This window comes from Rutidosis leptorrhynchoides, chromosome 3 (assembly GCF_046630445.1).
Source record: "Rutidosis leptorrhynchoides isolate AG116_Rl617_1_P2 chromosome 3, CSIRO_AGI_Rlap_v1, whole genome shotgun sequence".
In the NCBI taxonomy this organism is placed as follows: Eukaryota; Viridiplantae; Streptophyta; class Magnoliopsida; order Asterales; family Asteraceae; genus Rutidosis; species Rutidosis leptorrhynchoides.
The window spans coordinates 122520007-122538297 of record NC_092335.1 but is presented as its reverse complement, the minus strand read 5'-3'; the positions used below and the strand labels follow the sequence as shown (position 1 = coordinate 122538297).

The 18291-nt window shown below is 35.7% G+C and overlaps 1 protein-coding gene across 1 annotated transcript; it reads right to left on the bottom strand.

Annotated features, from left to right (window-relative positions):
* Positions 1-1277: 1277 nt before the first annotated feature.
* LOC139901864 (ETHYLENE INSENSITIVE 3-like 1 protein) lies at positions 1278-3397 on the bottom strand. The gene has a single exon (XM_071884535.1). It carries the CDS (start codon positions 3330-3332, stop codon positions 1509-1511), a length of 1824 nt encoding a protein of 607 aa, XP_071740636.1. The 5' UTR covers positions 3333-3397; the 3' UTR covers positions 1278-1508.
* Positions 3398-18291: the final 14894 nt, after the last annotated feature.

Below are 18291 nucleotides of genomic sequence, written 5' to 3'. Positions count from 1 at the left end.
TTAATCGGAGATTAATCGGATTGTACTGTATACATTTAAATAGTATATTTTAAAATTTTTATGTGTAACTATAAAAAAACCCATAAATATAGAGATAAATTTTAACATAATTGTCTAAAATTGTTCATTTTGCTTCAAAACTATAAAATTCTAGTTTAAATTCATGTTAAAATGTTAACCTTTTTTACTTTAACTGACTTTGATTAAGACGTTGACCGTTTAATTAAAAGGATTTTTGGAAATCGGAACGGATTGCTCCTAAAAATGATTAATCGGGGATTAATCGGCGAGTAAACGGGTTTTTTACAACACTGGATGTATCTGAGGGAACCGCCTTCGTGGCCTAATGATTAAACCCTAATACCTTGAATATTGGGCACGGTTGAGGTTAAGAGTTCGATTAATGGCTCTGTAAAAAGCCCGCTAGAGGTTTTACCGACCTGTACGCAGGAATTTGACCCGATCTAAATGCCCGTATGAATTGATGGATCGGGTCCATGTTATGCGGTTCGAATTTCCGCCCGGAAAACGTGTGCGCGCGTTGAAAATGATTGGGGGTGTGGTTTTTATCCGTCCAGTGATTCCAAATCCAGCTTTTCGAAAAATAGTGGATGCATAGGGTTTTCTAATGCACGTTTGGTCAAGTCAATCTTCGAGTATCCTCAAACAGATCGTTTGAATATGTATCACTTGTATTTTCACTATATTATCATATCTTTTCTATTTTCTATTACTCTATATAATATGTAAATTTTCTCAAAAATATCAGCGTAGATATTTTCAATATATGAACATATAATTCAAGACTTGACAATAGATGAACACCATCACTTCCCCAATAATTGAGAACAAAGTTAACCAAAAATGGTAGTAACAAAAGATTAGGCCCCAAACCAATAACATAGTCAACACTCAACTTAGTAGTCAAAGTTAACATCCTTGTTAACATTTCCAGACCTTGACGTTATGTTTTGTTATTTAGTGTACATCCAGCTATACAACCATTTCAAATCTATCCATATATGGGCCCAAAATCAATGGACCCAAAGAAAGTCACATGTTCATGTTTGCCACCTAATCTTTTTTGGTCAATTGGTCCCATCCTAAAATTTAACTCAAAACTCTCATCACTAATCCAACAACCCTCACATGCATTCACCCTTTTATTGTTGGGGTGCACCAATAAGTGCACCCAAAGAGCCAAAACACATAAGAATACATAATACATAATACAATAATATGGTCAAGGCTTTATGTGCCAGTGAATCTATCATACAGAAACAAAAGCTAGCAAACATTTATTTGATTTAGTACATCACATATGATATATAAACAAAATATAGTTACACAAGTTACACCAGTATTCGGTAACAAAAACACGTAAAAAACAGTGCGTACATAGTTTCGTGATAATAACAAGCGAGATTATGTAACACTAGCTTGATACTATACTAAGTACTAAAGGGAAGATTTTTCACCTGTTAAAATGGAGTCTTGTTGATGTTTTTTCAAAGGTACCACAATGACATATCTTGGGTCGGGTTTGACTCACCAGAAAAGTCAGCAACTCCTAGATTGAACGGTGATTGGGAGACGAATCTGAAATCCAAGTTATTGTTTGCATCGAATGAAGGATTGTATGGAGTTTTGGTTTCGAATTGGAATCCGTTTGGCATGAACGTTGGCAGATTAGACGGGATGTTTGACTCGACCCGTTGACCAAAAAAGTCATCATCAATTTGGATGGGAAATTTTTGCTTCTGCTGGTCATTGGTAACATCAAGATTAGCGAGATTTCGGTTATTAGGGTTTTGATGATTAGTATCGTAAAACGACATGAGATCAGAAATGGCCCGTTGACCATCTACTGGAAGTCCAAGTTGTGAACTAACAAATGGGGCGTCTTGATTCACGGGTTGACCCGTATTGACCTTGGTCTGCTGACCAAAAGACGGGATGGTGAAAACGGGCTCTTTCATTTGGAAGTTAAGGGTCCCACCATGAGAAGGATTATGATTCGGGCTAGGATTAGGACGGTAAGGACAGCTTATTTGATGATTGTTTCTTGAAAATCTGTCATTAAATCCAACACGAATGTCACTATAAGGACATTGCGTAAACTCACAAGTGTAAATCTTTTGAGTTTGCTGCTGATCATCAGATTGTAGCTTCCGTTTCTGAACGAAATTTTCGGGACTTGCGATTTCAACAAGCTCACCCTTGACTTGAGCTAGTTGAGGACCCGCGATTCCGTGAGTGGGTCCCATGAGCCCGAGATTGTAAAGATTATTGACCTCACAAGGTTGTGGCTTGCACTCATCTAATTCAACGGTCTGGTCAATATCTACACCATCCACATCATAGTCACTCGTATCTGCAACGAGATACGACCCGGACCCTGTTGACGATATTGGAGGACAGCTGTCGGGATACAGCTTACGAGATAACAATTCCTCTTGGTTTATAATAGAAAGCCACGTGGCACTTTCTTTAGCTGTCATTTTGTCTTGTAAACATTTCGACTGCCTAACAAGCTTCCTAATTTTAGCAATATCGGGTGACATGTGTTTAATCACAGCCGTTAAAACCCCAACTTTCCACGCCTTTTTGAGATCATGAGGTTTTTTATACGGTGGGGCCACATGTTCTTGTGGTAACCCGAGTTGGGCCCACCATTCCTCATCTCCGGTGGGCCACCACGGCGGTGCGACACCCTTTTCCAACGGAAACCGCCTCTGAGGCGGGTCACAATGTTGCATTAAAGCCGATAAAAGTGACCCGAGAGTCGTATCTTGAAGTTCTTGCAACGTGTGTGGGGTCGAAACGGGCGCACAATTATCCACATTTTCACCAGGAATCGAATGGTCCGCTTGGTATTTAGCGATTGCAGCGGGCCCGTTTCGGTCAAACCGGACTTTTTCCTTCCACCAGGCCCGAAGATTATCAGAAGCTCCGCTAACGGGCTTCCCATTTTCAGGGATGATTCCATAAACGAACCCTTGCGCTTTACAAACTTCCATCATTTTAAGCATGTATTTCAAGATCCCGTCTTGGGCCCGAGACATTTTCTTTCTTCTTGCTTGTTCTTGAGACTGGCGTTGTTTGGCGTTATTTACCTCTTTACCCTTATTTTGATCTTTAAGCCGCCTTAAAAGCATTCGATCCCGCCACATCCTCCTTTCGAGCTCATCTACATCCATTTCTTCGTCACTGTAATCTTCGTCCACGGGTGCCTCTTGTTCGGTTTCAGGTGGGGGCTGTTCGCCCTCGCAGTTAGAACCCGAAAGAAAATCGAGATTTCCATAAAATCCTATTTCTTCAAAGATCCCCATGAATCACTCTAAACCCAATCAAAAAATCTGTCTAAATACCTTATTCCCAAATATCAATTCACAATCAAATCAAATATTCTCCTGAAAGTAATTAAAAAAAAAAAAAAAAAATCTTAGAAATTGCACCATTCATTTAATAAACTGAAAAGTGGTCTGATTACAATAGTACTTGGCTCATATTTATAACACATGAATATGAGATGACTATACATCAAGATATATATTTGTTTCTATAAATGGAAATTAACTCAGTGAAAACTGTAAAGTTAACTTTTTAACTAGCTTATAGGATTAAAACTACATATGACCTATTTGTCTCAAGGTTTTTTAATTTTATACGTCTTACAAAGAACTTAAGCCTGAAACAAATATAGCAACACATATAAGCTATCCACACACGTAGACATACATATATAGATATATAAACACCAACATATTGAGATAGAAGGGGGCATGAGCAACTAAAACAAGTCTACAAAATTTGGTCTCAAGGGAGGAAACAGAAAATTAGATCTACTCTGATTATATCTTTTTACCTCAATCAAAAAATAAACTTTAAAACTTCCTTTAAATGTCATGATACAAAATTATATTTTTCTGACTTTAACAAAACAAATACAACATATTACACTTTAAATATCGTTAATATCATCCAAGAAAAAAGACAATAAGATCATAACATAACATCATCTTGCAAAGTTTAAACTATTTAGCTTCAATCATGATCATAAAAACGAAGACCAAATTATTATCATATTTTAGAAGCATGGTCTAATCAAATTTGAACAATCCCAAATCAAAAATCTTTTTATAGATCCGACTAAGAAGCTAGAACCCAGATCAATATTCATTAAATCATCAAGTAAAACATGGAAATAAACAAAACCCATGAAAAAGATTTGATTTTTATCCAAAATCTGAACATGGTATTCATAAAATTTAAGTAGAAATCTATAAAAGATCGCGCTACTTACCAAGATAAGATTTTTCTAATAAATCTTGTCGTTTTGGCTTCTGAAGAAGAAATGGAAAATAAAAAGTCTTGAATGGCAGCTGTGGGAAGAAAGAGAAAGGAAAAGAACGGTGGAAATAAAAAATGAATACGAACAAACAAGGTTGATGAAATAGACGGAGTCGGTACTGTATTAATATTAATTAATTATTAATATTAGTTATTCGATGTTATTGGGTATCGTAGCTCATTATTATAATGAAAAAGCAAATACACGTATTATACATAGCCTTTCTAAATTTAGGAATAATAAAGAAAAATAAATATCTTCGAGATTTACTCCCGTATATACTTTCATGGTACCCAAAATAAGAGGAATAATTAGCCTTAAAAAGAAACAAAAACACTTATTTTTCCTGGTTTAAATATATTTTTGTTATATTAAATAGCACCATAAAAGTTATGCGATATCTCGCATGATATGTATGTACGTTAGGGTGTTTGCTAGGTTCGTGGCAAGGCCCGTGTGTAACATCCCGCATTTTTCCGTTAAATTATTTTAACGCCCGTCTTTTTTCTTTTTAAATAATACCCTTCATATCTAGATTCGTATCCTTTGTTAAGTAACATTTTAAATATTCTCGTTATCGGATTTTTAATATCTCCCGTACTTCCGTGTAATTTAAAATAATTCGTTTGGTCAATTCACGCACCCGCAACCGAACGCGAGGGACTAGTTTCGCCATTGGAGCAAAGATGTGACTAGCTTGACTAGTCAACACCCACCTCCCCATTTTCCTTTTCATTTTCATTTCCATTTTCTTTCTATACTTTTCAATTTTCTCTCAAACACCACTACAAAGAATCATCATCTAAATTCGGATTTGGAAGCTTCAACCAAAACAAAATACATATTTGGAATCCTCTCTTCATCCTCTTCAATTTGATACCAACTTCATCTCATTTGGGTAACTTTCTAAAATCACTAATTTTATGTGTTCTTGAGATTTTTGAGTTATAAAGTTGTTAATTAGTGTCTATGGCTCATTGTGATGTCGTGTATGTAATTTGTATGCTCGATTCGTTGTTTTTGGTGTAACTAGTTCAATATGAAAATTACTTGCTAAATCCTTGATTTTGGATGATCAAAAGTTGTTAGATTGTTAAAGTGCATGTTTTAAAAGTGTTACTAGTATCATTAGCTTCGTTTTGATGTATAGGTTGATTAAGGAAACTCCAAGAACATGATTAGTGATTTTGTGAACTTGGATTAGGGTTTGATAAGCTTTAGATGAACTTTTGATGCACCAAATGCTATGAAATATTGTAGATAAGAATTTTGTTGCAATGTGTGTATGATTACCTTCGAAACGGCATATCATACATGTAAATTGGTTGCCCGAATCATAAAATGCGTTTTAGAACTTGAAACTTTGATTATGAACGTTTAATGCGGTTTTTGGTTGTTGTTAGTGATGAATTGCTTGATGAAATGTGCTTAGTTGTTTTCCTTGTTAAATTACCTTTCTAATGATATAGGTTATGCGTTTTAAGTGTTTTCGGTGCATGAAATGTGTTATATTGTATTTTGGTTCGTGACTTGGACCATTTTTCTGCAAACTGCATGATTCCCAGGTATTGCGCGCCGCGCATTTACCCGCGCGCCGCGCAGAATCAGAGATCCCAGATGTTTGCCTTCTTGGTTGAGTTCTGACCAGAAATTGCACTTGGGTGCGCGCCGCGCAACCCAGTGCGCGCCGCGCAAAAGCCCCAGGCCACTCTCTTTTGTTTTTAAATGTCACAAAAATGTTTCCGCTTAACTAAAACTCCGTTTAACATGAAACTTGACTATTAGGCTCTTATATGACTTCTCGTCTTGGGAAAATTGTCGGATACCCGACCCGACCCCGTTGACTTTGACTTTGACCAAGTTTGACTTTTAGTCAAACTTAACCAAACGATTATACAATCGTTCTAACATACTTAACTACTTGTATCGTGCATGAAACTTGACAAATTGATTCACATGCTATATTAATCGAGTCGTAACGAGCCATAGGACTAATTGAACATCTTTGACCGTTTGTGTTTACCGTTATTGATACAACCTATATGTTTAGGTCAAGACTAGCTTTGTCTTTGCACGCGTCTACTTGTTGAAGTACTTTATTAACTCTTGCGCTCAAGGTGAGATCATAGTCCCACCTTTTCAACAACTTTTATACTTTTAAATCGTGGGCTGAGAAAACATATACTTTGTTACATCTTGTACTACTTACTTTTATGTTTTGAACACAAGTGTGAAAACAAACATTCCACGTGCGAGTTAGAACAAAAATGCCTCAATTCGATTATCATTAGTTACACTTGCAGGGTGTAAGCGAGAACTTATATTGTGTGGCCATACGGGTTTAACAAACCCTCATTCGGACGGTTCGCTACCTTTATGTGGATGAAATATATTTTTGTGTTTTAGTGTGGGTTCTAGCACTGTGTGATGGGGTAACGTTGGTTAAGTTTTGATAATTGAGTGCTCGCGTATAACAACACTTTTGGAATGCAAATGATTTGGATAATCTACGTTATGGAAATACAAAATCTTGTGGTTCAAAAACAACGTTTAATACTTACTAAACCTATGATTTCACCAACGTTTTCGTTGACAGATTCTTCTATGTTTTCTCAGGTTTTGAATGCTTAGTGATACATGCTTCCGCACTCTTTTGATACTTGCTTGGATGTCGAGTATACATGCATTTTGGAGCATCTTTTGAACTTATTTAAACTGTGTCGCATAGTTTTCATTTGTACTTATAACGTTGTAACTTAACTTGTGGTCAATTATCTTTGTAAACTTTGAAACAATCTTTACACTTGAATGGATGCGACATATTTTGGGTCAAATGTCTGTTTTAAAGACTTATGACCAGGTAATGGGACCTACGTAGTCGACGCCGTCACTTGACGATTTGTCGGGGTCGCTACAAGTGGTATCAGAGCCTTGGTTGTAGGGATTTAGAGTTCATTTGTGTCCACCCCGAGTCATAGGGTACATAGGTGAATCTAGACTACAACCGGCATATAGACTGAAGTAGGAATTACTTGACTATTTGTGCATTTATACTCGAACTCTTCAATCATATCTAACTCGTATTCGATCTTGATCTTACGTTGATAAATTTTGTTGACGCGCCACCTTGACTTTATGAGGTAATGTTAAATGCACATGAGAATCAGGGTAATATAATTTCCGGGATTATATTACGGTGATTCATATGGACATTCCGACATTATGACATAAAGAATTTAAGGCGAGTCAAGGAAAATTTTCTCTACATCATCATTCCCTATCATGATTAGTATTATTGAGAATACTAATCAACGATATTCTTGTGTCTTGAAGGAACAATGCCTCCCCGTCGCGGACCACGTAATGAAACTTCCGAACAAGCTTTTCAACGCATGATAGCCACCGCCATAGGTGCGGCTATGGCTAGTATCTCCTCCGACATTAATAACAACCACAACCACAACAACCATGGAGCCGGTAATTCAAACGAGGGTTGCTCCTACAAAACTTTCATGGGGTGCAAACCTCACACCTTCGATGGGACCGGAGGACCGGTTGTGCTCACCCGATGGTTTGAGCAAACAGAAGCCGTTTTTAGCATAAGCGGTTGTCGGGACCAAGAGAAAGTCAAATATTCCACCCACACTTTTTCCGGTATCGCCCTCACATGGTGGAATACGTATGTGCTGTCGGTGGGTATCGATGAAGCCCACACACTCTCATGGGCCGACTTAAAGAAAAAGATGATCACCGAATACTTCCCGCGTGAAGAGACCCGTAAGCTCGAACACGAACTAAGAACTTTAAAAGCGGTCGGGAATGACCTAAAGGCATATAATCAACGATTTTCTGAGCTATCCTTGATGTGCCCAAACCTCGTGACCCCCGAACCTCTAAGGGTTGAACTTTACATGGATGGTCTTCCCAAGAGCATCAAACAAGGAGTAATGTCATCCAAACCCAGTAATCACCAAGAGGCCCTGAATATGGCCCGTCAATTGATCGAAACGGTAGATGAGATCGAAGTGCCGGCACCTAAAGCCGAGGATGAGTCGGGTGACAACAAAAGAAAATGGGAAGCCCCCCAATCGAGTAACTACAACAACAACTTTTCCAAGGAACCTCTCACCCCCGTCGGCAAGAAAAGTTATGCCGGGACACGACCTTTTTGCAACAAATGCCACAAGCATCATTTTGGTGAATGTGGCAAGCTAATTTGCCATTGGTGCCAAGGTAGTGGTCATATTGCCAAGTATTGTGGAAGTACCGCCCCCGTCACTCAAAAGGGGCCCGACGCACCAAAGCCGAGTATTTGCTACAAATGTGGCCAATCGGGTCATTTTAGGAATGAATGCCCAAAGAATAAAGCAAAATCCAACGCGCGCCGTTGAACTTACAACATCGACACCTAGGATGCCCGAGACGATGATGGACTAGTCACGGGTACGTTTCTTCACAACAAACCGTATATTTCATACTTATTCGATTCGAGTACCGTTAGACGTTTTATAACCAAGGATTTGACTCGTGCTCTTTATATTCCACCTCTTTCCCCCAGATACTACTTAGACGATTTAAGTGACCGACGGAATATATTGTGTGCCTATAAATTTTATCGGAGGATATGCGTTAAGAAATTGGACTCGACACCTATAGAACTAAGGAACTCAAAACCTATTCATTAAGGAGAAATTGTTGCCCTACATTTATGTATAGATTATTGTGAACTAAGTAACTTTCGGTTGGAAACCAATACTCTCTTCCTCGTATCCATTACCTCATGATTAATTGCGTGGATCCCGTGTATTCCAAATCGACCTCCGTTCTGGTTATCATCAATTGGGGGTTAAGGGAGACGATGTCTCCTAAGCCATTTTCCGAGCTCGCAACGTTAGTTGTAAATCCCTCTTAGTACCGTTTGATTTATTTAGGACTCCGTCCGTATTCATGAACCTCCTAAACCACGTATGCAACTTATCTAGACAAATCTGTTATCATATTTATAGATGACATCTTAACTTATTCAAGTAAAGAAGGCAAACGAACAACATCATCATCTTACGCTCGAGCTTTGAGAAAAGAGCAACTCTATACCAAATTCTCCGAGTGAGAATTTCTGTTAAACGAAGTCAAATTTTCTAGACCATGATGTTAATGGTCAAGGTATTACAATCAATCTCGAAATCAAGCCACACGTAATCATGAAACTCTCTCAACTCAGACTTGTATTCGTAAAATCTTAGATCTCGCCTGTTATCACCGAAGATTCATTTCTGACTTTTCTCGTGTTACCCGACTTTTAAACTCGTTAACTCACTAAGGGAAAACTTTGAACCTCTCCGTGTTCGAACCTTGAGCGTGATTCTTCACACCAACATTTCTAGTTAAAATCGTATAGCAACAGATGGAACTCAAACATGGAAATATTTCTACATGAACGCCGAAAGGCATACTCTCTCGACTCAAAATTAACGTAACTAAAATTCGTTATTTTGCACGAAGAATTCGAATACTAAACTGTAGATCCGATCAACTTTCTCGTCATCACGTACCACACACATACCTCTGTTATTTCACCGTTACCGTCTGATATTACTGGAATTTAAGATAACACACAATCCAACGATACTTCACTCTTCTTTGACTTAACGCCCTTGCGTTGCTGATAATCGTCCAACCATTATTCAACCCCGAACTATACAATTACGTGTACTATCTCGTTTCTCTTTCAGACTTCATTTTTTTTTTTGACAACTAGGGGCACGTTATGGCAACCTCGAGATGTAAGCTCATCCTATTCTAAGTCCTCGTTTCACTCCTATCTTTATCGCTCGCACTTCCGTTTAAGGGAACTCCTTGTAACATTTCTCCATGGATAGAGAAATTCCTCATATTACCTTAGTATTCGCCACGAGGGTGAATAGTCCTAACGAACATTTTTTTTTTCGAACCCTAACTGACTTGTTCAAACATATCTTAAGAGATCCTATTCTAACACGGTGTACCATTGCCAATTACCTCGGATCAAAATACTCGTATCGCTTCTAGTTTTGCAAGAAACCTTGGAAACCCACTTAGACATGTGTACCGCGTATCTTCCACAACCCGACGAACCGAACAAACGAACGATTTACGTCTTGGAAAGACATGTCACAAACTCGTATTGTCACCTTTAGTAGATCACTCTTACAACAGTAGTTACCACTCGTGTGTTCACGCGCACTTTCCGAAACCCTATATGACCGCTAATGTCATACCCCTGTTCATTTAACCAAAGCATCAACCACCGAAATCTGAACTCCATCAAGAAACAACAATTGAAATCATTCAAATCCGAGGAGGGCTCGAGACGATCCGTAGTCGCCAAAAGAGTTATACCAAACTTAGATGAAAACCTCACAAATCCCAGTGTGTAACCGCGTAATATTGAGAAACCGCACCTTGGAAAGGTGTAATCCATTTTGGGAAATCGAGAAAGGCTATAGCCGCAATATTGAACCTTTTGAAACCTTGGGGCGTATTGGAACCGCTTCCTACCGTTTAGAACTTCCGACTCAATTAAGTTTCCGTTTACCTTACATTTCGTGTAACAAACATAGAAACGTGTCCTGCGGAACAGGAACGTGCAATTCTTCTAAATGCACCAACTATTGAAGACAAACTTCTCTTCATAGGAAAACCAGTTGAAACCGGGGATCGTAAAAATCCAAATTCATGAGAACACTCAAGGACGTACCTTCACTTATTCATAGCATTGACATCTCCGGTCTCGAGTGAGAGGTATCGATTATTATTTCCAACTAAATTTCGGGACGAAATTTCTTTTGAGGTGTGGATAATGTAACATCCCGCATTTTTCCGTTAAATTATTTTAACGCCCGTCTTTTTCTTTTTAAATAATACCCTTCATATCTAGATTCGTATCCTTTGTTAAGTAACATTTTAAATATTCTCGTTATCGGATTTTTAATATCTCCCGTACTTCCGTGTAATTTAAAATAATTCGTTTGGTCAATTCACGCACCCGCAACCGAACGCGAGGGACTAGTTTCGCCATTGGAGCAAAGATGTGACTAGCTTGACTAGTCAACACCCACCTCCCCATTTTCCTTTTCATTTTCATTTCCATTTTCTTTCTATACTTTCCAATTTTCTCTCAAACACCACTACAAAGAATCATCATCTAAATTCGGATTTGGAAGCTTCAACCAAAACAAAATACATATTTGGAATCCTCTCTTCATCCTCTTCAATTTGATACCAACTTCATCTCATTTGGGTAACTTTCTAAAATCACTAATTTTATGTGTTCTTGAGATTTTTGAGTTATAAAGTTGTTAATTAGTGTCTATGGCTCATTGTGATGTCGTGTATGTAATTTGTATGCTCGATTCGTTGTTTTTGGTGTAACTAGTTCAATATGAAAATTACTTGCTAAATCCTTGATTTTGGATGATCAAATGTTGTTAGATTGTTAAAGTGCATGTTTTAAAAGTGTTACTAGTATCATTAGCTTCGTTTTGATGTATAGGTTGATTAAGGAAACTCCAAGAACATGATTAGTGATTTTGTGAACTTGGATTAGGGTTTGATAAGCTTTAGATGAACTTTTGATGCACCAAATGCTATGAAATATTGTAGATAAGAATTTTGTTGCAATGTGTGTATGATTACCTTCGAAACGGCATATCATACATGTAAATTGGTTGCCCGAATCATAAAATGCGTTTTAGAACTTGAAACTTTGATTATGAACGTTTAATGTGGTTTTTGGTTGTTGTTAGTGATGAATTGCTTGATGAAATGTGCTTAGTTGTTTTCCTTGTCAAATTACCTTTCTAATGATATAGGTTATGCGTTTTAAGTGTTTTCGGTGCATGAAATGTGTTATATTGTATTTTGGTTCGTGACTTGGACCATTTTTCTGCAAACTGCATGATTCCCAGGTATTGCGCGCCGCGCATTTACCCGCGCACCGCGCAGAATCAGAGATCCCAGATGTTTGCCTTCTTGGTTGAGTTCTGACCAGAAATTGCACTTGGGTGCGCGCCGCGCAACCCAGTGCGCGCCGCGCAAAAGCCCCAGGCCACTCTCTTTTGTTTTTAAATGTCACAAAAATGTTTCCGCTTAACTAAAACTCCGTTTAACATGAAACTTGACTATTAGGCTCTTATATGACTTCTCGTCTTGGGAAAATTGTCGGATACCCGACCCGACCCCGTTGACTTTGACTTTGACCAAGTTTAACTTTTAGTCAAACTTAACCAAACGATTATACAATCGTTCTAACATACTTAACTACTTGTATCGTGCATGAAACTTGACAAATTGATTCACATGCTATATTAATCGAGTCGTAACGAGCCATAGGACTAATTGAACATCTTTGACCGTTTGTGTTTACCGTTATTGATACAACCTATATGTTTAGGTCAAGACTAGCTTTGTCTTTGCACGCGTCTACTTGTTGAAGTACTTTATTAACTCTTGCGCTCAAGGTGAGATCATAGTCCCACCTTTTCAACAACTTTTATACTTTTAAATCGTGGGCTGAGAAAACATATACTTTGTTACATCTTGTACTACTTACTTTTATGTTTTGAACACAAGTGTGAAAACAAACATTCCACGTGCGAGTTAGAACAAAAATGCCTCAATTCGATTATCATTAGTTACACTTGCAGGGTGTAAGCGAGAACTTATATTGTGTGGCCATACGGGTTTAACAAACCCTCATTCGGACGGTTCGCTACCGTTATGCGGATGAAATATATTTTTGTGTTTTAGTGTGGGTTCTAGCACTGTGTGATGGGGTAACGTTGGTTAAGTTTTGATAATTGAGTGCTCGCGTATAACAACACTTTTGGAATGCAAATGATTTGGATAATCTACGTTATGGAAATACAAAATCTTGTGGTTCAAAAACAACGTTTAATACTTACTAAACCTATGATTTCACCAACGTTTTCGTTGACAGATTCTTCTATGTTTTCTCAGGTTTTGAATGCTTAGTGATACATGCTTCCGCACTCTTTTGATACTTGCTTGGATGTCGAGTATACATGCATTTTGGAGCATCTTTTGAACTTATTTAAACTGTGTCGCATAGTTTTCATTTGTACTTATAACGTTGTAACTTAACTTGTGGTCAATTATCTTTGTAAACTTTGAAACAATCTTTACACTTGAATGGATGCGACATATTTTGGGTCAAACGTCTGTTTTAAAGACTTATGACCAGGTAATGGGACCTACGTAGTCGACGCCGTCACTTGACGATTTGTCGAGGTCGCTACACCGTGGGTTGTTAGCGTTAGCTCGATTTTATTGTTATGTTTTGTTTTCTGTCTTCGAACCTAGTTCGTGGATTGTGTTGTATCGTTGCTTTCTTGTCTCTTTCCGAGACGAGAATTGTTATAAAGTTTTTGTTTTTTGCAAAAAAAAAAAATAAAAAAAAAATAATATAAGGGTACACTTCATGAATGATTTTTTCATGTTCTATGGTTTCAATATCATTACACATGGTACTACGTTCAATCACATAGTGATATCAAATTAGTTTTTTTATTTTCAGATTAAGTTTTATTCTCCTATAATTGTGATTTAAAATTTAAATAAATTAAATGTAGTGATTGCATATAATAATAAGTACTATACATACAAATACAAAAATAAAAATAAAAATAAATATGTCTAATGTTTCAAAAAAAGTATAATATTAATAATAATATATTAATACTAATAATATAGTAATAAATAAATATGAAATAAATGAGATATTTAGCTGTTACTATACATAATAAATTTTATCACTAATATCTAAATCTAAATCTAAATTAAGTGTAATAATCTAAATCTAAATTTGTATAATAGTTCTATCAATAAAATATTGCCTTTCAAAAAAAAAAAAAAAATTAAGTGTAATAATAATAATGCCAAATAAGTATAATTTGGAGTTTGAAATTTGTATAATAGTTCTATGCTACTAATCCTGAAAACGGTTAAGCTTGGGCATTATGTGGAAAGACCTAGCATGGAAGAGTTAGATGTAGAAACACCTAGCATGGAAGAGTTAAATTACCCATGTTTATCTTCGGAAGAGGCTTCGGCTCTTGAACTCCCATTTTGTGAAAGTGAGATTAAAGAAGCGGTTTTTGGTTGCGGGAGTAGTAAAGCTCCCAGTCCTGACGGATTCAACATGAAGTTTTATAAAAAATATTGGGAGAAAATTAAAGGTGAGCTCATTGATGCGATTGGTTGGTTCTGGAATAAAGGTGAAATCTCCAAAGGGTGTAATGCCTCTTATGTCAAGACCCGTCCTAATCCATCCGGACGAAGTCCATATCGATTATAAACGATTCACAACAGTTGATTACATCGCGAGGTACTTGACCTCTATACGATACATTTTACAAACATTGCATTCGTTTTTGAAAAGTCAATCTTTCATTACATCAAAAGTTGACGGCGTGCATACCATTTCATAATATATCTAACTATAATTGACTTAACCATAATCTTGATGAACTCAACGACTCGAATGCAACGTCTTTTGAAATATGTCATGAATGACTCCAAATAATATCTTTAAAATGAGCAATTACAGAGCGGAAGATTTCTTTCGTACCTGAGAATTTAAAGTGTCAACCAAAAGGTTGGTGAGTTCATTAGTTTAACATAAATAATCATTTCCATCATTTTAATAGACCACAAGATTTCATATTTCCATTTCTCATAAACATACGTCCCATGCATAGAGACAAAAATATCAGTCATATGGATTGAACACCTGGTAACCGACATTCACAATATGTATATAAGAATATCCCCATCATTCCGGGGATCCTCCTTCGGACATGATATAAATTTCGAAGTACTAAAGCATCCGGTACTTTGGATGGGGCTTGTTGAGCCCGATAGATCTATCTTTAGGATTCGCGTCAATTATGGTGTCTGTTCCCTAATTCTTAGATTACCAGACTAAAAAGGGGCATATTCGATTTCGAACATTCAACCATATAATGTAATTTCAATTACTTGTGTCTATTTCGTAAATCAGTTATAAAAATTGCGCATGTATTCTCAGCCCAAAAATATAAAGGGTAAAAAGGCAAATGAAACTCACCATACTGTATTTTGTAGTAAAAATACATATAACGACATTGAACAAGTATAGGGTTGGCCTCGGATTCACGAACCTATATCATTTGTATATTTATTAATACACATAATTGAAATCAATCAATATATAATAATTTATTAGTTATATCATTTTTATATATTCCATATATTCATTTTGTATATGAGAATATATTAATTTGGTTATGTTACGTGTATTAAATATATATATATATCTTGTGTTTGTTAAAATATAGTAATTATAATAATACCATAATATTATTTGTAATGGTAAAAATGATAAAAATGATAATACCTAATGTTACTAATAAAAATATTAAAGTTAATAATTTTGTTAATAATAATTTTGATGATAATTTTTGATTATAAATCACATAATGATAATATTAGTAGTTTTTGATAAAAAGAATAATTTAGTAATGACGGTAGTAAAAATACTAATTTTTGATATTAGTACATATTACTTATATTAATATTAGTCTGATAAAATTAATAATAATGATAATAATAATAATATTTAATGATAATAACATTAGTAACAATAACAACTATAATATTAATCTTAGTATATATAATCAATTTAATTAATAATAATAATAATAATAATAATAATAATAATAATAATAATAATAATAATAATAATAATAATAATAATAATAATAATAATAATCTTAATACTACTTGTTCTAGTGTTAGTTTTTATATTATTAATAATTAAGATACTAGTAATAATAAATATAACAACAATAATATTAATAGGTATTAATAATAATAATAATAGTAATGAAATAATGAAAATAAAAAGAAGATAACTACCTTAAGAAACCCATTTAAAAAGAAAATTGCCCCAAGCGAGGATTGAACCCGCGACCCCTTGAATACCAGATAACACTCCTAACCATCTGGGTTGTGCCCATTTTCTGAATTAACACAGAACCTACTTCTTTTTAACCCGTATTCTTATATTATTCATCTTCTTCTTCTAAAGTTTCAAAACCCATTTGATCTATTTATCATTATTTTCATGATCTCATGATCATGATAATTTTATCCATCTATCATCATCATTATCATTCGTTTGTCATCACACATAAAATCATGAATATGAACTAATCAAATCATCATCACAGATTCATACATCGTATATTTATTATAATTTTCATTATTTTATAGATTAACTTTATCATCATCAAAGGTTATCATCATGGTTCATCATCACCCATATTCGTGAACACTTACATCCTTCTTCGTCAATATAGAAATAGAAACAGATAACTATTTCAGCTGTAGCAGCAACGTTGATTGAGGTGAAGCATTTTCGAGCTGAAGGTCGAATAGAAATAGAAAAAGGAAAATTTGTGGGTAACAACAATATCATCATCACGTCGTTTATCAAGCCTCTAGGTTTGGACAATTGTTTGGTTTTAAACAGAAGCGTATAGCCCAACAAAGAATAGAACACAGCCCACTCATCCCACAAGGCATTCGCATCAGTCCATTTATGGCCCAAATCGAAATTTGCATAGGTTATGATCAGAATAGTAGCGTCTGTACATGATGATTTGGAATCCAAGGGTACGCTCCATCTGGACCCTCCCCTCCATTATTTTTATTCGAAAGATAAATACATGATTTGATGGTGGCTCCAGCAATCGATTAAATCAGTTTCTTTTTAATCAAGTGGGTTATTCACTTTGTAATTGTCAGCCAAAGAGGAGTAATTTATAGTTAAACAGCCCACGTACACATTGTTACTATCAACATGTCGCCCGGTATTATAATAAAAAGGGGTGTTTGGCATGTGACGGTTTAAAAAAAAAATAGACAGCAACGCAGAAGTATGCAGCAGGAGACAAGTTCATTTAATGACGGTGTTCAAGCAGAAGGCAGACGTGAAAGGAATAACGCGAAAAGAAAAGTGAAATAGCAGTCTTCTTGGGTTTAATATCACGAGAGCAAAATGAGAATAATAGAAACAACAGTTATTCTGTGTGGTGGTGATCGTTCGTCTAAGATTGTGATGATGATCGAGAAATAAAAACATGGTGGTCATCAAGGTGATAATAGGTGACGGGTTTAGGTGGTGGTGACTCTGGTGATGTTGGTGAGTGTGGAAGGCTGTGGGTGATCATAAAGTGTTAAAGTGATAACGGTTGTGGTCTGGTTCATGTGATTAAGTGGTTGTCGTTTTTGTGGTGCTCGACATATGTGATCGATGATTAGCGAGATGATGATTAAGATTGTGTAATGGTGATTAAGGAAGATGATCAGAGGTGATAACGAATGTAATATCTATAACTCTCTCTTTCTCTCTGTAATGTAACAAGTAGGTATATCCATAAACAAGGAGGGAGGTGGTGATTATTGTCGACAGAAGTATTCAAGCCAAGAAGAAGAATACAAGAAAAATAAAAAGGTGAAATCGATGGCTAACAGAATTTGGATTTACTTCTGTGTTTGGATTTGTTTACGTACAGATTCAGAGACAAGAAGTACATAAATGTTAAATCAGAGAATTAATAGAATAAATAAACAGATAGAGATGTCAACGAATTTGTTATGGGTCTGTTTCATCATTTTAAATCGATCTGTAAAGGAATAAAGTTTGATAGTGAAATGTAACAAACTGAATTCCTTTTATCTATATATCTGATTCGTGATTTTGATAATTAATAAGTATATGTATATTAATTTTATTAATAATACACGTAATAATAATAATTTTAATATTACTAATAATAATTATATTATTGATAAAGATACTAATAATAATAAATGATAGAAATAATAATATGATA